This window comes from Fringilla coelebs, assembly GCF_963513975.1.
Source record: "Fringilla coelebs genome assembly, chromosome: 4".
Classification (NCBI taxonomy): domain Eukaryota; kingdom Metazoa; phylum Chordata; class Aves; order Passeriformes; family Fringillidae; genus Fringilla; species Fringilla coelebs.
Window position 1 is genome coordinate 54,931,361 of NC_140032.1, and position 25,957 is coordinate 54,957,317.

Consider the following 25,957-nt stretch of genomic DNA (forward strand, 5'->3'; position numbering starts at 1 on the left):
TAACAGAAAGGAATTTTAAGTGTATGCAAAGAAAATCAAATAAAATGGATAAGGAAGGGACTGAATTTAAAAGCAGATATTAGATTTCTTTTCTCTCTTGCACGCAAAGCAAAGACTTTTCAAGGATGTTTAGCAATCTGTTTGGCACCTGAGGTGCGCAGGACTCCCCAGTAACAGAACAGAATATTATCTGTCCATTTCTGTCGAGCTGAGGCAAGCTCACATTGTGGTGCCTGCCTAAATGAAAAACAAAAACCATGATGGAACTGACCCAGGCCAGCCCAAGAGTATGCTGGATGGGATGGGGCAGAGATGAAGAAAAAGGGAAAGCAGATGCAAAGGGTGTAAAATGAGAAATAAGCCAAATGCAGGGACCAAACTGACTTAAAAAATTCCTTCCCGCTACAATCAATTGTTGGGCCTTCCTAGGTTGCTTTTTCCTTTTTGATAGTATCTAAATCTTATAACCAGCCTGACTGGATGAAAAGAGTACGAGTTAAGTCAGCGTTACTGGATATTTTTCCTTTGGAGACAATTTCTTCACAGGGATCCTCCAAGTGGTGAATGCAGTGTTATATTTCCTTCATCAGCCAACAGAAACATTGCAGTGGTGAGGCCAAGCCCTTGCAGGTGAGAGGATCCCTGCTGGAAATTCAGACTAACATTCAGAAAACCTCCACTCTCCCTCTCATCCAGATTTCTCTCCCTGCACATCAAATAAAATCTCGTTCATGTGGAACCTGCATTACAGCTCTCTGGGCACAGTGCTGGCTCACCTCCACTAAAAGGGATCTTAAATCTCTATTTTTAGCTCCTTTCCTCATCCCAGGTAAGTTCCAAAACTAACCCCTGCCTGTCCCACTTGTCATTGCCTACAAACCACTTCTACATCTGCCCCTTGGGTAATGAGCTGCTCCTTCCAGTTTTATTTCTCCACTGTCTTCCATTTGCTTTCCTTTCCCAGAAAAGGAAAGGGAACACATCCTCACATGGAGCTTTTCTCAGCCTCACGCCTGCTCCTCTGCTCTCTGTTCCCTTAACTCCAAAATGAAGTATTCTCTCAAGGTAAACAATTTTGGATATCTCCTTTACTTGACATCTGACGCTACCCCATGACCCCTCTCAAAGTCCAGTGGGCACAACTTGCAGCGTGGGGTGGCATCTTTCTGGCTGATGTGCCACATCCCAGTGGTAATATTTGCTGAATTACCACTTTCACCACCTTTGGAGAACCATAACCAGCAGGGAAGTGTTAAAGTCTGGTTGCAGGGTGGAAACTTCACTCATTTCCCCACACCCAGAACTGCCAGATGAACTACTTGTGTTTGTGTGGACCTGTTTATACTCTGTTTATACCTGTATGTATTCTTCTCCCTCCTCCGCAAAACAAATTACAATTAAAGTTAGTTGCACCTGATCAAACAGCACATGAAAAAGGATGTCATCGTAGATTTGCACTCAAAATACCTATCTCATTATAACTGGCATTCTTTTAAAGGTTTGGGTTTTTTTAAATAGAAAAATTGAACCAAAATTGATACCCATAAAAACATCTGGGATTTGACCTTCTACAAGTTATCTGTGCTCAATCAGAACTGCAGGCAAAAACCTGTTTTTTTCCAATGATAAGCAAGCATACTGGAAAAAAAGAAGTATCTTATGAGACACTCAGTTCTCTAATAATCCAACTTGAAGTCAAGGGCATCCTTCCTAGGCCAGAATACATTTTATTGAACAAAACTTTCTAATTAATTGCTGACAATATAACAGCTGTGTCAGCAAAATTTCCCTGTCTCTCCTTGCCACTCTGCCATGCAGCAAGATGGGAGCACAACAAAGCCCTGATTAAACCTTCCTTGTTGCAGGGCATCCTCAGTTTTCTCAGTAAAATATGTGTTCAGTCCCCGCTGTCCTTGGTGGCTGAGGTTAGGCCATCTGCAGCAGGCGTGCAGCTGGCACGTGGAAATGGCATGAATGATGATAGGTAATCATTTAGCCAACATGACCCATCATTTGGGCAGCCAGTCAGAAAAACAGATAACGATGAGTCTTACTGAATTCATGCACAGAAGCTTTAGGATGTAGTAGGAGCATCTGGATATTTATTCCAGGCCTACAGTCTTGGAGGTGGCATGAGGTGTTGGGGAAGAAAATGTCACCACACACACCTGGCAATATCACAGCATCCTCCAAGAGCACTCAGGTAAAAAAAGGCTCATTTTATTACCAGGCTTGCAGGCCAAGGATAGAAAGAGCCATGGAGAGCTGAAAAAGTGTTTGACCTCTGAAAAGTGAGACAGCTACCCAAATGCTGTCCCTGAGAACATCAGTAAGTTGAGACAGGGAGAGAGAAAGTCAAGTGTGTGCTCCCTCTTGTAGCTTCTGCTCCATGGGTCACCGAAGGAGCTTGTGAAGCAGAGACAAGTTTAGCTGTTCTTGTTGTTTGCAATTAGTCCCTTTGAAGTGTTGCAGTCCTAACCAAATAAAGAAAATTGCCTGGGCACTGAATATTTAGGAAACCACTGTCCCACTGAGATCAAAACAGCAGGGGGTATGCAAGGGGAATGGGCTGAGATTGAGTCCTGTGCAGCCTGTGCCATTAGAGTGGGTCAGGCAGGACTTTGCAGACTTCCCTTTCTCTTCATTTTTGCACTTCATTATTTTCCCCATAGGAAAAAACAATGCAAACACAGTGGGTAAGACATTTAGGTCAAGACTTTCATAAACAGGATCCCGATGTTGGTCTCTGAACAAGTGACCTGATTTTTAAAAACACTAAGAAAGCAGTATCTCCCACTGCCTTAAACAAACACTGGCCTTTTGAGCATCAGGGTATTTGGGGTCTCAGCCTTACTTTCAAATCAGGCTTCATCTTCTCATATCACAGGCTCAGTACCGACTCAAGAGTCCAATCTAACGAAGGGAGATCAGATCTCAGGGGAACCCTAAAAAAATAAGACTCCCAATTCACTCAAGCCAGCTGGGAAATCCTGAGTGCACATTAGCGAGCAGTGATTGATGCATTTACATCACACCTCAAGTACCTCTAATACCCAGTAAACCACAAACATCCTCCTCATACACCTCCAGGAATGCTCGATTTTGCAAGGTGCTTTTCCTAATCTCTGTCTGAAGGTGTTCCTCTTCCTTGGTGGCAGAGGGAGCGCAGTGGATGGTTTAGCCCATCAAATTTTAAATAGCTCAAGATGGTTTAAATCCCTCCCATGGCTTGCTACCTCTGTATAAGTCTCTTTGTATTTGCTGGACAGAAATAGAAGCAGGGATAGCCTTTATTACGGTCAAGTTAGATTAGTGCTTGTGGTTAGAACAGTATCTCAGGGCTAAGGAACATCTGCTCCAGATTTGCTTTGAAAGACCCAAAGAGAGCCTGTGCTGCCCTATTTCTCCCCACTCTCTGGCAGAGAGCCCTGCACCAGCCTACGTGTACCTTCTGCCTCCCACGTCACTGTTCGAGTTCCAAATTGACTGTCTTTGGTGCTTGGGGAAAAAAAACCAAAACACCTCCTTTCTTATCAGCTTTTGAACAAGTTTCATTGCTGGAAAAAGAATTTCTATCCATGTATTTCTGAATATAGAGGACGTACGCCATAAATCTTTAAAAAATACTATGTGAAATGGAGCATTGATGGGTTTTGCATCTGAACTGAGAGTGACACTGAAGCATTTTGCTTTGCCTTTTACAATAAAAACTCTATCAATTATTAGCAATAGTACAACACATAACTTAGGGACATGGAGTACTACATACTAAATTTGTTAATCTGGTAGTGCAGAGCATGGCAGTACACAGTCCCCAGTTCAGTACAGCTTTTATATCTAGACTTGCATGGATTTAACTCATTTCACAGCCAGAGACACAAACTTTAAAATCCTCATTTGCTCAACTTGCCAGGAGACAGGAAAAAAAAATCCACACGAACACAGGAAGATGAGGCAGGACTAACAGAGGGATCCAGCATTTCTCCCGAGCAGTGCTTACCTAACAACAGAGATCTGTCAACCTCAGGCCACATTACAGAGGACAAGAGCATGTGAAATGCATTTTGCTATACACTAGAGAACAAATGAAACAGTATATTAGGGATCAAATGCTGCAATAGCACAAGACTGATCCTGGTCTATCTTTGTGCCACATCAGCTCAGCCCCAGCAAGGGCTGAATCTGACTTAATCTTTCACACAAACACCGCCAAACATTGTTTCAATTGAAAAAGGCTTAAGGTGAGATTTACTTTTTTCCACAGAAGTTCCTGCCACAACCACTGTCAAGAGTCTTGCATGCACTAAAAGATGACAGATACTAAATTATGAAGTGTGTTATACTTATTTTCAAACACAACTAATTTCTTTGAAAAACACTTGCACCATTTTAAGTTTCAATTCAGCTCTTGTTTGTCTAAAACAGGAATCTTGTTCCTCTGCCTTCTCACTGTGCTGTAGCTGTTGAGGTTTTCCTAATACTACACACAGGCAAGTTGATGCTTTTATATACTTATGAAAAACAGATCAAGCTTTCTCAAACCCTGTTAGTGTTTGTCCCCTCCTTGCATCAGGAGCACATCCTGGTGACAAAAAGCTAAGCAGAGCTGAAGGTACAATGCTACGGACAAAGAGCAACAGGAAGGAAATATGTAATAGAAATAAATTAGTCTCTTAATGAAAAAGGACCCTGTTTCTGAATAAATGTCCTCAAGAGGAAGGGAAATCTGCAATGAAAACATAAGTTTTATAAAACATAGCTAATTTGCTAAATTGCCTCAGAACAGACTGGTATTTTTTTCATGAAGATTTCCATGGTGACACCAGAGTTCCTCACATAAAGCTCTCCAAAAGCCAATAATATAATATCTGCTGCTTTTACACCTCACTGAGACACCTGGCAGACAGCACTTCATGACCTATGCTTGCCTTCCAGGTGCTGGAGGTGATGATCCAACTTTCTGGCTGTTTGATGAGAAGAGATCCGTGTCCAGTTCTTGCTATTTCCAGTTTTGTGATTTTCCTTTCAGCTGCCAGCAAATTTTCAAACATATGATATGCCACAGATCTTGTGGTTTGGACTTCCTCCAGCACTTCACTAACATCTGCCAAATTCCTGTTAAATCCAACACTGGTTGATGAGCACTTTCCAATGGTGTGAAACTTAATGCAAGTAACTAGTGGAAGCTTGGGAGCAATTAAATTTTAATCAGAGGTAAGTTCAGTTTTCAGCATTGTGAGTTATCTCCAGTGTCTAAATAGCTAATATCTATAATAACCCTCTTCTCCTCTTGTGATCAGCAGCACGGAGCCAGAGAAAGGGAGAAAAATAGTTTAAGTAGTGCCCTCCCCAAGAAAGCCACTCACCATATTAATAACCTATGCAGTCTTTCTCTCTGACATGCCATCTGTATCCCAAATTACTCAGTCGTGTTTTCCAGACAGGTCCAAGCATCTGCCCCTCTCCTGGCTGCCTCTCCTCAGCCTCCTGCCCAAGAGGGGCTCTCATGCCCAGCAGGCCTTTTGTCTCTCTGCTCTCCAGTGTGTCAGGCCAAAGGAGCAGGGCTAACATTCCTTTTGAAATCCCAGAGAGCTTCCTTTCACCCTCCTTCCAGCACACACCAGGTCCATAATTGCGAGGAAACCTGGCTTTTGCCTGGTTGCTTGGCCTCTCCCTCCAGCTGTGCCTGGAGCAGTGGGACACCCCCAACACTGCTCCAAATCCCTTCTCCCCATGGGCTGTGAATTTGCAGACCTCCTGCCAAAGAGTGCCTAATCCACAGCCTCCTCCAGGCTTGTAAACACGCAGGACAGCACGGATGCTTTCTCATAAAAGAAATCAAGCCTTTCTACTGCTTGGTAAGTGACACATGCAAGTTACAGTCCTTTTACTGTACTGCCACAGTAGGCTCAAAGCTTTCCCACTGCTCTTCCAAGTTCAAAAATCCCCTGTTGCCAACCTAGAGCTATTTCTTTATGCACTCCAGCAGGACCAACATTGCAAGCAGAGCTCAGCACCTCCCAGGCTGTTCTTAATGGAAAACCTGCAAAACAGAGGTTGGTGGCTGAGGTCTGGGAAGCATTCAGAGAAGTAGAAGGATCCCTGCAAAAGCCACTCTTTGGTATGAAATCTTTGTTAGAAGGTGGCCACACCATCAGAGCCAAGCTTCAGGGAAGCACAAAACACAGCAGTGGGCTCCCTGGCCTCAGATGGCTCCATAGAAAGCAGAAGAGATAACAGAAGCTGGTGATTTTTTTTTATTTCTTTGTAAGTGAAAATATCCTAAACACCCTCAGCATGTGCAGCCTGGGGAAGTTAGATGAACAGCTGCCTGGAACTGAGCACTAATTCATCCATTTTGCTCTCTGTTAATGAATACAGACAATGGAAAATCAGTAGATGCAAAAACCCCACAATTTTTATGGATTTACAGACTGATTTTCTGTACCTCATCTAGTCATTTTTATGCCTGTGCAAAGTGATGGCACAGTTGGTGTAAAGTACTACCAAATTATCATAGGGATATTTTTACCCTCCAATTCCACTGGTACAGCAAATGGCTACAGGTGTCAAAGGCAAAAGAAAATGTGCCTTTTAGCAGAGAAAAGGAATATTCAGAACAAAAAGTGAAATGAATTTGCTATCCCCACTGCTGTCTCCAGATAATATGCGTGGATAGAACCTGTGTGTGGACTGCTTTGTCTACAGAAAACCGTATTTACTTCTCTACCTCTGCCTCACATGTTTCACATTTAAAGTAGTGTGTGACCACCACGAGCTATTTAGAGAAAAGCAGGAGGAGCATCAGTCCCAGCTGCAACCCTGTGTTGGAACAGCCTCTTTCACATTTCTTACCTGATAGGACATGCACCCTGCTGTGCATTTCTCTTCCTACATTACAGCCTGCAGCTCAAATCCAGCTGGATTAGTGACAAACTGCACTGGGCTCAAGGGGAGATTGAGCACAGAGTGAACAAACCATGCTCTGACTTGCACAGCCTCTCCTGGATTCTGGTTATAAATTTTTTAACCAAAAAACCACTGTGTAGGGTAAGAGGAACATCTTCATAAAGTGTGTGTGCAGCTATGAGACAATTTTCTTTTTTCAGTTAACGGCAAATTTTGAGGCCACGGTTATTATGACAAGACAAATACTCCCATGTACAAATGTAAAATCCCTTTGAAGCTGAATATATACACCAAATCCCAAGTACTGCTAAGGAAGAGGGAAGGGGAAATGTCATTTCCTGCCAGCCAGCGAGGATAATGCAGCCCAGCACAAAGCTATTACAGTATGCACAGTTGAATAAACTATCCCTCTTCAAAAAATATACACAGAAACTCCTCGCGCTGCTTCGCAGACTTTTAAAGCAAGAAGGCACTGGGAATCATCTGCTCTGACCTCTGTGGGAACCAGCCGGTACTGTTTCAGCCCCTGTGCCAAAAACTCAGACTCTGGGGCTTGCATCACTGTCACATTGGTCCAACTGCTGAATCTGCCTGCTGAGAAAGCAGTGAGTCTCAGCCAAAAATTGGCTTGCCACCCTTTATCTTCGATAGGGGCACTCAGTGGGCTGAGTTACTGCACACCCACGCCAGCTAAACCTCAGCATTATTAAGCAGAGCCCAACAGACTCGCTATCGATCTTCTTCGGCGACATTTCTGCACGCACACGCACAAAATCCATAGACAAACAAGCAGCCCCACAGAAACTCTAGGTCAAGAGCAAACAGACAAAACCTTCCCTTTAAAAAGAAGAGAAAATCCCACCACTCTTCCAGGTGAAATTAGCTGTGTCTATATTCGATATCTGGAATGCAGTGAATACCACTGTCTCCAAAAACCATGGCAACCTGAAAATCTGAGCAATTTTTTTTCTTTTTTTTTCTTCTTCCTCTTTTCTTTTCTTTTTTTTTTTTTTTAATAGTTCTTCACACTGCTGAAATTCCTGTGTTGTTTTTTAAGATAACAGTGTGGTGCCTTGGAGGCGCCAATGTGGAACGTGGCTGCTGGATGAGCCATTAATAATTTCAGGGCTTTGGGAGATTTTGCACCATGTTTCTTTGGTTTTTTTTCACTCAACTGCATTTAATCAAAGACTGCAGCTATTCCTCACTCACAGCCAGTATATCCATCAGTGTGCATTCACCTTTGGAAGATTTTCTATCTAAGAAATGGTCACATCCAGCACTATGAGGTGTTTGGACAGCCCTTGTTTTTTTGGTTTTTTGGGGTTTTTTTTTCCTCTAGTGCTATATAACTTTATTTTCCCAATAATTTTTTTTTTTACCTTTGTCCACTTAAAGGTGAAATGCCATCAAACAAAAGCCAAGCAACAACCTGCATTAGGGCAAGAGCCGAGACAGAGTAGCAATTTACAGCTCTCTGCCTGAAGCAAGGGTAGAGATTACTGCCATTTAAACCCACTTCCACCTTGCAATTTCCACCATTTCCTGCTACTTTGCAGCCTGGTGTATTAAAAACCAAGACACCAGGACTGAGATCTGACTTGAAGAGAAGCCCATCTCGTTCTGCTTGGGAATTACATCATATTTCAAGGCAATGTACATCTTGCTGTGGACAAAATTAAGTCCAATAAAACCAATTTCCGCTCTGACATTATTTAAACATGACCACAATCAAATAGAGTAGAAAGCCAAATGAAAAACCCAAACACTAAAGTGATTTCATAGATGAAGGCTGAAAAGCTCCACTGATTTGAACCCTCCTGCTAAAGACGGATGCCCTGCAGTATATTATGGTCTGTGCACTGTAAAATTCTGTGGATTTTTAGCTACACTCTTAATTTTAAGTGGATCATATACTCTACACTCCCTTCTGCAACAGCTTAAATCCCACCATCCGATTATCTTTTCCTGTAATACCACACTTGTCAGAATAGCAGCACACCAGCATTGTGAATAAACCCCAACAAAAGAAATTTAAGGACAAAAGAAGCATTGAGGGATGGAGCCTCAATAACTACGCAGTGGTTCATTCTTGCTTGCGGCTGCTGCTGGAACTGTGTGAAGTTCCTCTGCCTTTTGAAAAGTGCTGCATGAAAAACTCCCAGTTATCCAGTCAGTAATAGCAGCTTCTTTATAGATTTCTGACAAACTGCATTGGTCTTTATTGGACACAGAGGAAAAAAAAAATCTTAGCATCTTTGGACCTAGCAAAAGTTGACTATATATTTGTTTCTTTATTCTTCACCCACCTAGCTGCCCATCCCTTGAGGTTGCAATAGAGTGGCAGAAGAAGTTTTTGCTGATCTCACAGTGATTTGCAGTCCCCAACTCCAAACCCTCTCATCTAGCACGGTCACAAACCTACCCCCCTTTGCTACTCATCCCAGCAACCCTGTCAGAGCTTAAGGAAACAAACAAAGAGCAGATGCATCCGTGTCATTTACATACAGGCATGTAGGTACAACAAACCTTTGAACAGCAAATTAAACGCTCGGATGTGCTTCCTCCTCCCTGCCAGCCGGGCAAGGCAGCGCATGGGGAAGCAGTAGCTGCACTACCACCCTGAGGACACAAAGAGCAGAGCCAAGGCTGCATCTCAGCCTTGCCTGCAGATTGCAGGGAGTGTGTTCAACCCTGTTCCTTTTTTTCTTTTTCCCTTCTATTTCTGCCTCCCTCCCTTTTTTTTTTTTTTGTTGGGGGGGGGGGGGGGGGGAGGGTGTGTGAACAAATGATAGCTCTGTGAAAAAAGAGAACAAAGGGAAGATCAAAGAAGCAGGTAGCTAGATCATTATGTATCCCAGCTGGGACAAGAGTTTAAGCCTCCGGAGCTTACTTGCCAAGTAATTTTAGAGTTATGCCAAGAGAGCTGTGCCCTCTGAAGCTTTCTGGCATAGGAAGTGTTGTGAGGCAAAGCAATGAGGTTTCCAGTGCTGCAGGAGGGATGTCAGGCTGCAGGAGCCATCAACTACACAGGCATCTAGTTAATTCAAGTGCAATTACGGTCAATAAAAGTTGCTGTTACTTACATTTCTTTGGCATCCGAGTCCAAGAGATGCAGGTTTATGTACTGAGGTCCTCTGGGGCATGTGGGGGGGTGTGTGTGTGTGAAGATTTTGGGGCAGAAACTGCGTTTGCTAAAGATCCAACTAACAACTCTGAGGTGCTCACAGAGCACTCTCTATGCTGCACCACTCCAGGTGCCTCTGGGAAGGGGCTGTATGTGGACAATATGTTGGAGATTTGGCTGGAAAAGGGGGTCAAGAAAAGACCCTAGAAATGCCACCCCATCCCTGATGGGATCTGGCTATGGAAAAACCCCAGGACTGTAAGTGTAGCTTGGGTTCTGCAGTAGGAGCCCCTTCTGCTCTGCTTTTTCTGCCTCTGTGTTTGGAAATGCTCAAAGGCACAATTTTGATGGATGGGAGAACCTTGAGGATGGAGTTCCTCCATTCTCACTGCTCATACACTGTGCTCTGTATTTTCCCAGCACCTCTTATGCAACTGAATGCAACAGCCTCTTGTTTTGTCCTGTGCTGCTTTTCCACCCACATTTTTCTTCTTTTCCTCTTCTATTAATTTAATTTTTTTTTTTTTAAGGCTTGTAGCTTTGAGCCACCTACAAATGAGGGTAAAATGCTCTGTGTTAAGATGTTTTCCCTCCTTCCCATGCCAGTGTTCTCTTAAAACCCAAACCCACGCCTCTGGGAACATGTTTTCTGAATCTAATTTATAATTGTCTGTGCTAAGAGAATAGAAGGAAGATGTTAATTTCACTAGCTACTGATTGCAAAAGTCAATACTCCTTGAGCCATTTGTGCCATTTCTCATCTTGACAATTCTTCTGGAAAAAAAATAAATGTCAAAAAGTGCAAAATATTTTACCCGTGTGTGCAGATTATCAACAATGGTGCCTAGAGAGCGCAACAAACAAAAAGCATTTTGAATTATAAACCCCTTTCTTTTCTGCATGAATAGGACAGGACATGTATTTCTGTCATTAGCTGCTGATTTTGGAAATATTGGTACATTAATTACACTGTGCCAGCAATAATTGCCCACCTCTGCAATTGCCTTTTCTCTTTCCCTTCAAACCTAGAGGTTCTACAGAACCAAAAAACCATTTCCCATTACTCAGAGTAGTACATGAAAAAAAAAAAAAACAAACAGCCATGAGGTTAGGGGGTGCCACAGTAAAAAAATCAATTTCTACAGAAACTAGATACATGTGTGAGTGCATGAAATGACTAATCCCACAACCAGCACAAGGAAATGTAAAAATAAAATCTGGTCTCCCAACAGCAAGCACTGGCTCCCAGGCCATGCCCAGCCTTCCCCACTGTTTGGAAGGAGCAGTCCTTTGTTAAAACCATGCCACAGGAAGGTGGAGGACTTTGTGGGCAGAGCAATGCCTGGAGATGGGACTGGCCACATTGCTCCTAACAGGACTACCCAAGTAAGAGGGATCCTGCTTTAATTATTGGGGCATTCTGTCATTCCTTTAGGAATCACAGACTTTATTCCTCTAAAAGCTGTTTTAGCTCTTGCTCTTATGGTCACTTCCATTTGTCTGGGCGAGCACAACAAGCAAGACAGACAGACAGGTAAGAGTCTGAGGGTCTGCCTCAGCACAAAGGTCTCTAATTAAGTGCACTAAGTGAGCAGACAGGACAGCACAGCCCTGGTGCTGCAGCAGAACCTTCAGCTGCCCCCAGGAACCATTTCACAGCAAGCAGAGGAGAATTGACACAGGAGTCCTGCACATGAAAGCAGGGCCTCGAGATTTTGCTGTGAGCAAAAAAAAAAAAAAAAAAAATCTCTTCCCACTTCCCTGCCACTCTCCTGTCTCCAGCCTTTGTTCGCTCCAGTAATGAACACCTTCGTACAAATAGCTGTAGATTAGAAAAGGAATTAACCTCCAAACAAAGGAGAAGCTTAATTAAGCATTGCACTAAAAGAAAACAGAGAGGAAGTACAGGTTAAAAAAAAAAAAAAAGACAAGACAGCTGCACAGACTTAATTCCATTTTTTCCTCTTGTAGGTCATTTTACTCAATCCAATTTCCTTTCTGTATTTGCACGATTTTGTTGCTGAGGCACTGCCCATCAATAGAAGGGCTTTTCTTGCTTTCCATTCACTTGTACCTTTTTTTATGCTTTGCATTACAAGCCCTCCATCAAAAAAAATGAATTAAAAAAAAGCAAAACAGATTTAAATTAGACTTTGGGAGCATGCCATTTCATATCCTTCTCCCCAGAGAGCTTCAGCTAATTAAACAAATGATTGCAAAATACTCACAATGTCAACCCTGTCAGCTTACATGCAAAATATCTACACCAAGGCGTGGTGATTTAACCAAACACAATGTGAGGAGCAACGTCCTGTGAAAATAAGCACAAACCTTAGGCTCTAAGGGGACACTTTTTAAAACCATGGGGGGATTATGGGGAGAACATGGACTTTTAATATCCCACCCCACGGCCTCAGGAGCCAGCAGGCACAGCCACACCAATCTGAAAGGGACAGGAGCTGAAGATTTGGGTAGCCAGGATAAGGAGACTTCAACACATTCCAGAAATGGATGAGCACACTGAGCTGCTCTTGACATTTAGGCTGAGCTCTATATTACTGCTATTACTGCTCTAGGAGGACATGGTAGGAGTAGTTAATGATAATGAAGGAAATATCTGGATTTTTGCTGTTAAATTGCAGCAGCTCAGAGCAAAAGCTGGAAAGAAGAAAGCAGATAGAAATAGGTGCCTGGAGTAGGAAAGCAGGAATATAAATGTTATGGTGATTAGTCTGTGCATAGTTGCTGGAGGCAGTGAAAGTCTCAATTGTCTAAAGCTAAAGGATTTAAAATTTTTCTATACATAAAAACCTTCTTCAAATCCCTCCCCTCCCCCATTTTTTCCATCCCATCTTGCCTTCCTCTACTCTAAGCCAAGCAGCTTGCCCAACAAGCTCTCCATGTCCATTCTCTCTGCACAGACCCTGCTACTCTTTATTCCTCCCATTTTCTTCTTCACAACACACACTTCCAGCACGAAGCACACACTGACTCTCAGGACTGAGTACTGCATTCCCTCTCACCCCTCCATCCTGCTCTTGTCTCAGACTGTTTAATTTGCCCAAGAGACACTTTCCAGGCCACCTTAGCTTCCAGAAGGAATTTTATGATCAGGTGCATGCAACAAGGTCTAACATAAATTATTGCAACCTTAGCTAGGAAAAGGTAATATTAACTTCCCTAAAGCCTTGTTGAGGGTCACAAAATCACACTGTGCAAGGTTTGAGCAAAAAGGACAGTGAGGATAAGGGAGGAAAGGCTGCTGTGCTCATCATAGCAGGGTCAGAGGCTGAAGCTGATGTTAGAAAGCACAAACAGAGTTGGGGTGCTGGCAAGTCAGCAATGGGTTTCCCTGCCCTACTGGAGGACCCCTGCTTGCTGTAGCCCTGGCAAAGAGGACTGATCTGAGCTGGGTGGACTTGTGTGCTCAGCACCCCTGGATTTAGGAGATGAGATTAGCAGGGGATAAACCTCACCCACCTGATCCAGGTGGGAACCCAGCTCTGTTGCACTGACTGTTTGAAAGTGTGAGGCAGTAGTACAAGGCAGGTATTCTCTATTTTCAGGTGCTATGACCATGATAACCCTGAGAATGCTCCTGAGGACACTGTCCTGGCTCCATCAGCCAGGTGCAAGGCACAGCAGAACTGAGGCGAGCTCCTACCCATCCAGTCCTCCTCTGTGGCTGCTTCATGCCTTGGCAGCAGCATTAATGAGAAAACAGTTTTGAAAGGGGAAACTCGGTTCAGAACGTTCCTTTAGGAGAAATGCCAAGATCCTTCCTTGTTTATTTTACTTGTTGTGTAAACATTTTCATAATCCTTATCAATACAGTCTGTAGGGTGTATTTGTTAAAATAACCAGCATGGACATGGGTATCCTGCCCAGGACTCTGGCCTTTTCTCTGACTCCCTACACTGGAGCTAATGGACCATTTGCCACTTTATTTGGTGTACGGTGCTGGCCACACTGCAGGCTCTGAGTGAATCAGGCTAAATGAATGAGAAAGTACCAAAATCACATAATAGACACCAGCATTGGAAATGGTCAGGAAATAGGAATTAAGGATGAATGTTCTGTTTACATGATCCAAACACATTAAGGCGTGAGGAAGCTGTGAAATTCTTCACTGTGCGTGTTTGGTTAGAGCATTCAGCTTGCTTCTGCCAGATTCCCTCTTAGCAGTACTGGTTCCAGATTCCAACTGCTGAGCAATTTTAAAGTTCAGTGAACAAATTGTTTCAATTGTTTGGTTTTCTCCCATTTTCTGTGTGAATTATTCTCAAATTCAAGCTTAGTTTTTGCTTCTAAATGTGAGCAACAATCTGAAGAGGCTCTAATCAAAATGGTGCATTAACTTCTCCCCTCACCCCAACTTCTTCAATGTACATAACCCAGCCTGCATAGTTATGGTCACAAAATATTAACATAATGTACCTCTTCCTTAGCAACAGCTATAATGTCAGGGGAATGCAGCCCATAATAATACAGCTTGATCTAGAAGCACAATAAAATATAAATAAGCTTGTTCCACTTCAGTGGCACACAGGCTTCCACTGTGAAGGGCCTTCATGAATTTAGAAACCTCATCTTCTTTTTACTCTCCAACACAGATTATTTAGAAGAAGATTTATGGGCACACATTCCCTTTTATTCCTGAAAATGAAATGTAATTGTTTACTCAGTAACAGTGTTATTTTGCCTCATGTCTGCTAGTAAATTTGTGGGCATAATACAGTCACACACACACTCATCTGTGGAAAGCAGTGCTCATAATGAGATAAACATGAACCCAGGACTTTGAGAAAATCTAAAGGGGAGACTGCCATGAGTGCATCCATAGTCGTGGTCATTTTCTAAAGAATAAAGCCCAAACAATTTTCTTGGGGGGAAAAAAAAAATCAAAAAAACCAACAACAAAACAAACAGCTGCAGTGAATTACTCCTAATTAGCATGATTAATCTATAAGCCTTTCCCTGTACCTATCTGCAAAAACCCCAGCATCACTGGCTGGGTAAGGGCAAAGTCTCCTTCTTGCCCCAAGTCCAGCTGTTTTTCTCCATCCCTGAAAGCTCCTTGGCCAAGAGCCCCACGGCTGCTGCACCCCCACACATGCTGGGCCTCTAACCCTTATAATAGAGCTAATCAACCTCAGTATCTGCTCTTACATGCAGTAAGATCTTTCAAATACTGCTTCTTGTGAGCTTTCAAGGAGAACAAACTACATCAAGCCACTCTGAAGGCAGCAACAAACCATTTGGAACCAGAGGATAACAGTCCTTCTCTTCTGAGCAAACACTCAGTTTTCAAGCCAAATTTACTTGGCTGAAAATCATAAAATATGAGGACTCTTATGAGGGAGCCAAGTTACAATCTTAGCATGGTGTTCCATAATCAGTAAATCAGTATTTAGTAAGCATTTATTAAGGCTGGGATTTCCAAAAGCACTTTTCAAGAGTGAGGTACACAAGTCACAGGTATAACTTTCCCTCTGAGTGAATTATATCACATCACTAGGATTCCCTGCAACAAACAAGACGCAAAGAAAAGAATCAAAATTCAACAATCCACCTTGAGGAAATCCAGGGGCCAAAAAAGGCTCGAAATCCAGACATTTTATAAAACATCAGATCACTGTCTCTGGTGGAAATCTCTCATTTCCAATAATACCTTATTCAGCCAAAGATGACTCCAAGAGCCAAGCGCTGTAAAAAAATCAAACCTGCTTACCTACAGAAAATCTCACTGCACAGCTGAAGAGCCATCAAATAAACACAAAACTCTCTGACTCAATGCTGTCAAGAGTAGTATGTCTGAGCCTAACATGATTTGCTTGTATGGGAAATCATCTGCCTGCCTTTCTACAGCACTGCCAATGAACTTCTACAAGAACATGGGAAACTATATTTCTGCATTTTACTGCAAGACAGACTACACCACTGGATAGCCCAGGTCTTTAGGAATTGCTGTTCTTAACTTGTCATTAACTAGAACATTTTTTACATTTTTAGCATTTCTTTTGTAAAGGTGATTTGCTTTCTGTGAATACATCATCCACATAGTGAAAAATAACAGCAACAGAAAATCACAGACTCAGAATAGTTTGGGTCGGAAGGGACCTTAAGGACCACCTGGTTCCAACCCTCCTGCCATGGGCAGGGACACCTTCCACTAGACCAGGCTGCTCAGAGCCCCATCCAACCTGTCTTGAACAGTTCCAGGGATGGTGCATTCAGAGCTTCTTGGGGCAACCTGTGCCAGTGCCCCACTACACTCACAATAAAGAATTTGTTTCTAATATCTCTTTCAGTTTAAAGCCATAATCCCTTGTCCTATTGCAACAAGCTGTGATAAAATGTTAGTCCCCTTCTTTCTTGTAGAACCCCTGAAGGTGCTGGAAGGTTTTCTTGGGGCCTCCCCTTCTCCATGCTGAACAAACAACGCCAACTCTTGGCCTGCTTTCATAGGAGAGCTACTTCAGACCCCTGAACATTATACACTGTACATTATAACTACATTATATTATACACTATACATTATACTATATATTATACTACTACATTATATTATACACTATAACAGTATCACATATTAGAACATTAATAATAAAAATGTATAGTAGGCAATTTTGCCAACATGATCCTTTGAATTTGTACCTATTTGTGAATATGCACAAGCCCTCCACTGAACAACTGGGATCCTGTGTCCCACTCCAACACACCCATATGTTTCCAGAAGAATCCTCTAGATAAAACAGGGTTTCACAGCCTCCATCCTTCCAGGAGATGATGACACAATTCAGTTATGTCATGGAGCCCTTCTCTAGAGAGGCCCCACATGACACAGTGCAAGAGATGACACAACACACAGCAAAGGATGCCAACAGCATGGCTGCAGTGGCAAATCCTGGCTTTCCAGGGGCTGAGCTCCTTGTGGCAGAGGGCTCCCACAGGAAGTGCTACCTCACATCATGTGCCTTTCTAACATCTCTGGATGTGTAAAATGAAGGCCAGTTATGCCTCTCAATCACAGCACTACAGACCGATCCTAGTCTCTTTCACACAGGCATGTGGCTTAGGAAATCAGTGAACCTGAAATTTGATCTCTCATATGATTTATTTGCCATCCTCTCCCATTACACAAATACAAATATAACAGGCATTTTTCTGCAGCCCTGAAATGATTCAGAATTAATACCAGATGACAAAATGGACCATGTACCAGGAGGGGAAAAGTTACAGTAAAAGCTCCTTCCCATTAATGGGACCATTCATTCACATGCCCACTATTCCACAGGGGAGCTGGACATAAATTATGTATTTGACATCTAGTTATAGACGATTATATCTGACATAATGAAGTTATAATGGAAGGAGTTTGCACATTGTTTGGTTATTAAGTGCCCATTTCTTGTCCCTGCACCAGGTGCAATGGTGATAGGCCATACAAATCATCCAGAAGAAATGCCAAAATGGGCTCCCTTACTGATAAAGCACCACACATGTTTATTAATTTAACAGCTTGTCTTATGTCTCCCCCATCTGCTCATTTAAAACAGTTATTTGCCCTATAAATATTTCAGGAAGAGAAGTGTAGCCAAAAATTAGTCTGGCAGAAAAGGAAAAAAAAAGTTTGAGAAAGGATCTGATGCTGTATGCAGCACTACACTCTTCACATTGAACTGGTTCAACAGCTTTTTTTCCAAGCTGGTAATAGGACATTCACTTTAGATTAGTGATGCTTGAGGGTGCACCACCATAGCTGACTCTACTTTCCAGCTGTTACCACTGTCAGGTGGGTGAAAACTTCCACCACTGATGGCGAGTGGCAAAACCCAGCGCAGCAGAAAACAAAAGCCACTGTCAAAAGAATCTCCTGGGTGCGTGTCCATGTCCATTGTTATAAATGACAATGTAGTATTGGCTTTTGCATGTATGTATTAGCTTTTGCATGTCGTTATTAAACACAAAGATTTTGATATGGTACAATTTAAATTTCCTTTTACTGCTTTTTGGTACAGTGCAATCTGTCAGTTTATGTATGCACCGTATAGCTCATATGAATGGTAGCTTGATAAATATATCTTAGGATGTAGCATAATATTAAAATAGTGACATGCGATGCTAAAATCCTTTTATTCATGTAACTAACTCAGAGAAAGTTGTAGGATAATTAGGTGGTTCCTCACATTTGTGGACTATCTTATGATAAGATAACAGTGACAAAAACCAGAACACCATGAGAACAATTTACCGACTCTTCAGGGAGTGCAAAAACAACAGGATGGAGCCACGAGAAGAAATAAAATACATTGATATAATCTGAAGGATGGCATGCAGACAAGTCAAAGGTTAAAACCAAGCAAAAGAATTCAAGGAACACCAAAACTCACAGGAATATCTGAATATGCATATACTCTTATGAATATGCATGCACCCCCTGTAATGTTACAGTGTCTAGAGACCATTGTTCTAAGCTAATGGTGTGTTTTTTTTCCCCATCACCAAAAACACCCCAGTGCTCCTGTTTGTCTCTTTTTATCCCTTATAAAACTTTTAAAAAATCTCAAAGAGTGAGCTCTGTTTCTCACATCCATTTTGAGCTTAATCAGGTCATACAGTGGCTTCAAGTAGCCTACAAAGAGTAACATTTCGAGGCATCTTTAAATCACAGTTCAGGCTGATCTCCATAGCAATACTCCTTTACAAGACAGTGGCTAGCTGGTAAAAAGCAGCTTCTTAAAAAGTGCCCTTTTAAATTTTTTTTTCAGATGACTAGGAATAATGGAAAAGGTGTTAAATATCACTCAGTGTTCTTCCCCCCTTCCCCAAAATCCTTAAATATTTTCAAGTGTAAATACTTTGTGTAAGAATTTGTTTCCACCAGCACACAGGAGTTGGCACTCCTCTTTGAGAGACTTTGCTAGCTCCAGCTTTCTGCTAGAGCAAATGCTGTTATCTTATAAATAAACAGCAATGCCCCAAGGTGCTCCTGTGCGGTGAAAACACACATTCCAGAGAAATCAGAGCAACAGTTCAGCACCACAGTGAAAACCCAAACAGTGAGCAGCGTGCAATTAACTCTTTCTGACTGTGGAGAGCTGCAGGATGTAAGGTGGGACCTCACTGATGGCAACAAGCAAACAGGAGAAGTACAGGCTGGCTGCAAGATTCCCAGGAGCTCTGGTTGTGATACTTGTTAGCCCCATACATGATACCACCTAATGACAAATTAATAACTATGGAGCATGGCTCATGTCCAAAGCAGCTGCCTGCCCTAGGAACACCAGTGTAGCCCAGAAAGGTGGACATCACAGTACAGACCTGAGCCACAATGGGAGATTTTCAGAGAGCTCTGCATAAAACTGAGAAAAGCATTGTATCAGAGCTCATCCCTCCCTCCACCATTTTCAGGACCAAAACAAGCTCCACATCTGGCAGTAGATTCCTGTATCATCCTGCATCCACATTTATCACCCTGCCCAAAACCCACCACATTGCAATGCTGACCCATTTGAAGATGGATAACAAGCCTTGAATGAGGCTGCCTATCACAAGGGGGGAAGGAAAACCCCAAAAACCAGAAGGCAACTGAAAAGCAAACAAACAGCGAAGGAACACAACAAACAAATCTCTGCAGACAGATTCAAGAACAGACTTTGCAACAAGGCAGCTGCGAATTCACAGCACACATGAGGCTTGTAGTCATTGCAAAACCTTTCCACAGATGGTGCAGGTGTGGTGACAGTCACCTCCCTTCCACCCAACTGGTGCAACACCAGTTACCTGCATGCCTCTTACACACTGCTTTCCTAAATGCCACATGGGATAACAGGACGGTGCTGGCTTCCTGCAAGGAGCACTCACACCCTATGTTGGAATGAGGGGGATGCTCTAGTGGGCTCTGGGCAGCCACAAAGGGGAAGATGTCCTCCTTGCAAAAAAGGCTGAGCAAAAGCAAAGTACATGACCAAGAAAGAGCAGGACACTACGGCACCCCAGAACTGCATAGGGAAAAGGGAATGAGTGTCCTGAGCACAGGAGACCCCAAATAGCATTCCCTCTCTGCATGATCCCTTCTTGGCTTAAAGACATCAAGTTAGCCTCTCCCCTGGACTCTTCCACCTGAATGACGTAAGGACAATAATAATGCCTTCAGAAGCTGGAAACATATTGCTAACTCAGAAGGAGCAGGATGAGTAAAAGCAGAGGGACACTGTAAAGGACTCCTGAGCTGAGAGAATGCCTTCCCCAGGGGGACTCCAGCAGAAAATGAAAAAGCCTGGAAACAGAAGGTGCCTGGCCAGCATTGGCTCACAGCAGGCAGTCCTGGACAACACTTCTCTCAGTGCTGGACCAGGGGAGGGAGAGGCAGGCAAGCTGGTGTCTCAGGGCCTGGTGAGCACAGGAGAAGTGACCCCATGTGTCAGCTTGAATTAAGGCAAGGAGTGCCACTGGGACTCGCTGCCCAGCGCTCCCCTTTCTCTGGACCTGGGAAGGAGCACTGGGGCTGTGCAATAAGCCCAGCTGTCAGATCCTCCTACATCATCTGCAAAGCCATCGACCCTCTCGGGACCTTAGGGAGGGAAAAAACAAATAAGACCCAGAATGCACACTTACAAAAAGCCTACTCTATTTTTGGTTATAGGATTTCACTCTGCTTCTGCTGTTCAGGAAAGGTTCTCCCACAAAAACTGCAAATGGGAAAAAAAATGGCAGAATGGATCCAGGTTCAGAAGAAAGAAAGCACAAAGGGACATCTCCTACTAAGATGGAAAAGAAAGGTGCAAACTTAGCAAAACCTCTGGCTCCCTGATGTGCTAAGGACTAGGGCCAGATTCTTTGTTTATGGAATATGAACCTGATAACTGAGGTTTAGAGGAAAACCTCCCACAGTGCCTTAACACGGTGCCATAACAACCTCCCTGGCTAGAGGAATCTGCACAGAAGGGTAAGAACTTCCTGTGCCTCCTTCATTTGCTATTTATTTCTAGAACTGGGGACCAGTCCAAAGTTTTGCTTATCAGTTAGTGTTCAGGAAATGTACTGACTTCAAGCACATCAATCTCCAAGATAACTGCTCTCTGGACTTCAGCTTAGAAGGAAACCTTAACAAAACATCAGCTCAACAGGGCAGGTGAGTTTCTCAGGCTGCCTAGCTTTAAATGCCAGGCATACATTTCAAGTCCAGTATGATTCCACATATAGGTTAAATCTGCTTCTACACAGCTTCATAAGTTGTTTTAGTGCACATATTTGGTGCGTTTAATTCACTTCTTTACTGTGTTTTAGTACCTGCCAGAATTTGAGAATTTAATTTAAAATTAAATAAACATTTAATTTAATTTATTGCTATATATGATAACTCTATAAAATCCCTTTCTAAGCCAGAGTATCAGTGTGACTCTCATCTGTGAAACTCCTTGCTATTGTCAGTAACCATTTTTAAACATGGGTTTAATCTTCAGTCTGTGATACCACAACCTAAGGTCTCAGCTGTGCCTGGAATTATTCTGTACAAAGAAGGTGTAAACACTTGCATAAAAATCATGTAGTCACATCCAAATTGTTGGATTGAAAGGAGGTGTAAAAATGGTAGTTAACAGTGCTTCATACACGGAACTAATTTTACAACAGTCTCAAATTAAAAAGCAGGTGGGGACTAAGAGGTGTCTTGATGAAAAATGCTGATTCAAGGCTTCATTTCTATTCAGTGATGTACAGTGTCATTACTGGGTGGCTGCACAGAGCAGTGGCTCAGAGTAATTACCCTGTAATGCACAGTGACACTAATGTACTAGTAAACTACTGCAGTTTATACTCTATTCACCACCACCATCAGGACTCTGAAAGGCAGGTAAAAATCCCCTGCATGCATAAACAATGTGTGTAAATGTCACCAGTGATAAAATTTTTAAAAAGGAAAAGGAAGAGGCAGTTACAAATAAATCTGTCAGCTGAGAATTGCAATTGCATAGACCCACAGGAGCAGTAAAGCTGTATCTTTTTTTGACAATACAGGAAGAAAAGATGCTTCTCTTAAAGCATCCTACCCAGGTTCTACTTCCATTTATTACAATTAAAACCGTATGGTGGCTGCTTCTTTTTGCCACTCTGAGTGCAAAGCTGGCCTGCACCAGGTGCTCAGCTTAATGCAAGGGTAAGCACGGAGGGGAAATGAAGAGCATCAAAGGAGTAGCCAGAAGCATTAATGGTTTATGCTGACTGTCATAATGCTGCTCTGGTTTTAGAGATACAGCTACAGGAAATGTGGAGGAACACAAGCTTAAGGACAGGTGTTTTTCACCCCTTTGTTTAAAACTGCTCTTGTGGATGAAGCTTGGAACGTGACCCAAACGTGTCCTAAGGTGTCAGAAAAAGCAGACAAACAAAAAGGAATTATGAGGCTAATAAACTTAGGGGGAAAAAAAATATCATCACAATACTCTAATGGATTTTGGATGCTGAGACTAGAAATGAAGCAGCAGAGCTACACAACCCACATCCCAGGGCCAGAGGAAAGCCTTGCTCTTCCCCCAGGAGACAGTGCCAATTACTATGTTTTCAACAGCCCCTAGTCACCAGCTAATAGATTGATGCCTCCAGAGCTGGCTTTCTCTCTGGCCCTCTCCTATTAAGTTACACAAGAGTATTCAAGTCCTTTTACCAGCACACAGCAGCAGTAATATCAGTTCTTCCACCATGAGCAGCTCCTTCTTTAAAATCTCCCAACCAGAGGGTGCAGACCCTGGTGAAAGCTGTCAGTGTAGCAGTTTATGTTGGATAAACTCCATTTTAGCCTCTCTGCAAGCACTGCAACTGTTCTGCCTGACCCGCTTTGCCCTGCTCCTGGTGGCACTGCCATTTATCTTGTGGAGGTAGCTCTGCCCTCATGAAGAAGAGATCACTGAAGAGTTGTGTTAGTCTTTAGCTCTTTCAGCTTGGAGAAAGCAAGACACAGGTTCTCTGTCCTGCTACTGCTCCAGCATCCTTCAATATTCTACAGTCTGTTCAGATGCCAAGGTGAGGATTTACACTGACCTATTCTAAGTAAGCTCTGATTCATGACCTCAATGACAGACTAGAGCAAGTAGGTCCTACAAGTCATAACTGTCTCTGCCTCACCAGAGTGCTCTGCCATAAAAGCACAGCAGTAAATTTTACCACAGAACTGGAGGTTTTCAAATGACTTAGAAGAAGCTGACGATCTCAAACACACAAGTCAGATCCCAGGGTACTTCACTTAAAGCTGAATGGAGGTTGTGGACTGCCAGGAGATTGTGCACAACCAGCCTGACTCATGGCAAGACCAGATTTGGAGAGAGAACTGTGAATCTGGCATCCTCACACCACCTAGCACATGGTTCCACCTTGCATTTTTCGATTAAGAGCAGTTAGGGAAACATGTGCAGACACAAACACACACCAACAGCCTTACAGTGCTGTGGCAGAATGGTGACAATCACCACACAGGTCGATTTGGTACTCTTTCTGCCACTGTATCACCCTTTGAGGAGTGGGGAAAAAGGGAAAAAACCCAAACCTAAGGTATAGAATATCTCCATGCTATTACACTTTGGCTGTTCTCTTCCTCCCCTTCTCTTCCTCCACAACATTCCCTGGGTTTGATGTTAATATCCAGTTGCAGTTGACCAAGAAATCCCTTCATAAACCTGTCTAAGTTTTGCTTTGCTATTATTTATTCCAAGAAGAACAAGCTATTTACTTTGATAACATATCTGAACACTGAGCAGCCTAACCAAAAGGAGCAAAGGGAGGTGTAAGAAGTCTGCACCACCACATATGCTTGCTTTGGGGACAACCTCATTTCCCCAGGCCTCAGGGGCATACACTGGGGGCTCAGCACTAGGGAATGATCCTCCAAATGGGGCAGAGAAATCAAGGGCTTGCATTCATATTGCTTTATTTGCACCATTGAAGCCAGGTACCTGTCTCAGCAGGGCTGTTCTGGACTTACTCTGTACATATTGGCTACTAGCATCGCTCCCAAGGACAACCAGGCCACCTAAAATTTAATTCATCCTCTGTAATGAATATCTCCTCACCAGGTCTAGAAAAAAAATCCCTCAAGCAACAGCAACGAGGACTGAATCCAGGCTTGAACCACTGTACAACCTTTACTCACCCGAAGGGCAGTGGAAATCTGCCCTTGTGCATTCTGCCTCTGCACCACCATTAGGAAGGAAAGGTGCAAGACAGTGGGCAGGACCTAAGGTGTACCTGGTCCCTGCAGGAGTGAACTAGTGGGGAGAGCAAACCACCCTGTGAAGTGATGGGATGTTCAAAGCTATGTAATGGGACACAGTCATCCTACATACATGCCTCCTGCAGGAATTAATTTGCTCTCTAGAGTGCCCTTGGATGGAGGGTGACAGCTTGGCCATGGAGGCTCAGTGAGCAAGTGAGTGATATCCACCCATGGCTGTGGCTGGTTTGGAATGCAAGGGAATGGAGACTGTCCCACTGACTCACCCTTGGATGGCGGTCTCTCCAGATCCGAATCCAGGTGGATCGGTGGGGCAATGTAGGAAACCTGCCCGTGGTGAGCCTGCCCTGTGGACAAATAAGTGGTTTAGTTCTGCTGTTTCCTACACAGATCTATCAGGGCTACAGTCAAATACACAGCATTTGGATTCAAAACAGCTTCGCAAGTATTTTGTTCTGTGTGTCTCTCACAATGAACTTCCATTTGTGGAGGTACCTGGTGACACGCTGAAACCACTTCCATCTCTCACTTCTCCCTTGCAGCCAGGGGTATCCTGGTGAACTTTAGTTACACCTGCTTTACCACTACTACATATACTTTACACCATGTTCTCTTGAAACGTGTTCTCTCTCTATATATATATACACTATGGAAGAGAACCCAATTTCACACAAGCCCATTCAATCTGATAATCTCACTTTAGGAGGGAAAAAAGTGTTCCTATGTCACAGCCATTTTTGAAGGAAGCATGGTATGAAGCACAATCCCACCTGTTTGTCCCACCTGCAGGAGACACACATATCCTTTTTCAGAGCTCAGCATTGCTTTCACATGAGTGGAAGATTTTTTTGGTTCCCAACAACATCATGCAGTTTCTCAGTTGCTAAAGACTCAATCCTTCTCCAGCAATTTGGAGGCAACTATATCAAAAAACTTCTATTTATAATAAAAACATTTTTTTATAATTCATCTATTTACTGTACCAATTTACAGGGCTGTTAATCTCTTCTTCTAAACATGGAAAGTTAATGACACATAGATTATGATAACAGTTAGAGTAACCTTCCCATTTCAAGTAATATTCGTTCTGCAATAAAAGCGGTTGATTCCTCTTAAGAGACACATTCCAAATAATTAATACAGCTCCCTGTTGACACTTGCTGTTGTTGCTCCAAGCAATTTCCAAGCTAGCGTCACAGGCAGAGGAGCAGCAGCACAGTCTTCAGGCTTCTTTGTAATGACATCCAGGAATACCACAAGCACAGTATGCTGGTGCACATAATATGTTGAAAACATCTCTTCAGGGAGATAAAATATTAATGAGAAAGGGGAGAGAGAAAAAAAAAAAAGGAGTGTGTCTGAATGTGCAGGTTATATTTACTGCTTGACACTGAGGATGACTCAGATAATTTGCATTATTAGCCATTACAACAACTGGACATAATTCAGGTTTAAAATCTACCGACACATCATAAATTCTGTATTTGCTTTTAAGTGCTTTAACATGGGAAATTTGCTTCAGGCGAACCCATAGCAAACAACAAGTCACTCTGCTTTCCTCTTCTCATTTACATGTTAAAAACCCATTTGATGTCATTAGTGAGTAAAAGTCATCATTTAATAGCTGCTCGGTTCTGCAGCAGAAACAAGCAGACAGTCTTCTCTCACTCCGAGCTGCTCAACGTGCAGGATGA

General features: G+C 42.9%; 1 protein-coding gene across 13 annotated transcripts in view; it reads right to left on the reverse strand.

Moving 5' to 3' along the window:
* The window catches only part of ADGRL3 (adhesion G protein-coupled receptor L3), a gene marked incomplete at its 3' end in the record, with an annotated part of 313,409 nt that overhangs the window by 115,683 nt on the left and 171,769 nt on the right, over positions 1-25,957 (reverse strand). For all 13 annotated transcript variants that reach the window (XM_084204550.1, XM_084204553.1, XM_084204547.1 and 10 more), the window contains one exon: positions 24,530-24,610. In XM_084204550.1, the coding sequence (XP_084060676.1) occupies positions 24,530-24,610 (81 nt within the window). The remainder of the gene's footprint in view (positions 1-24,529; positions 24,611-25,957) is intronic.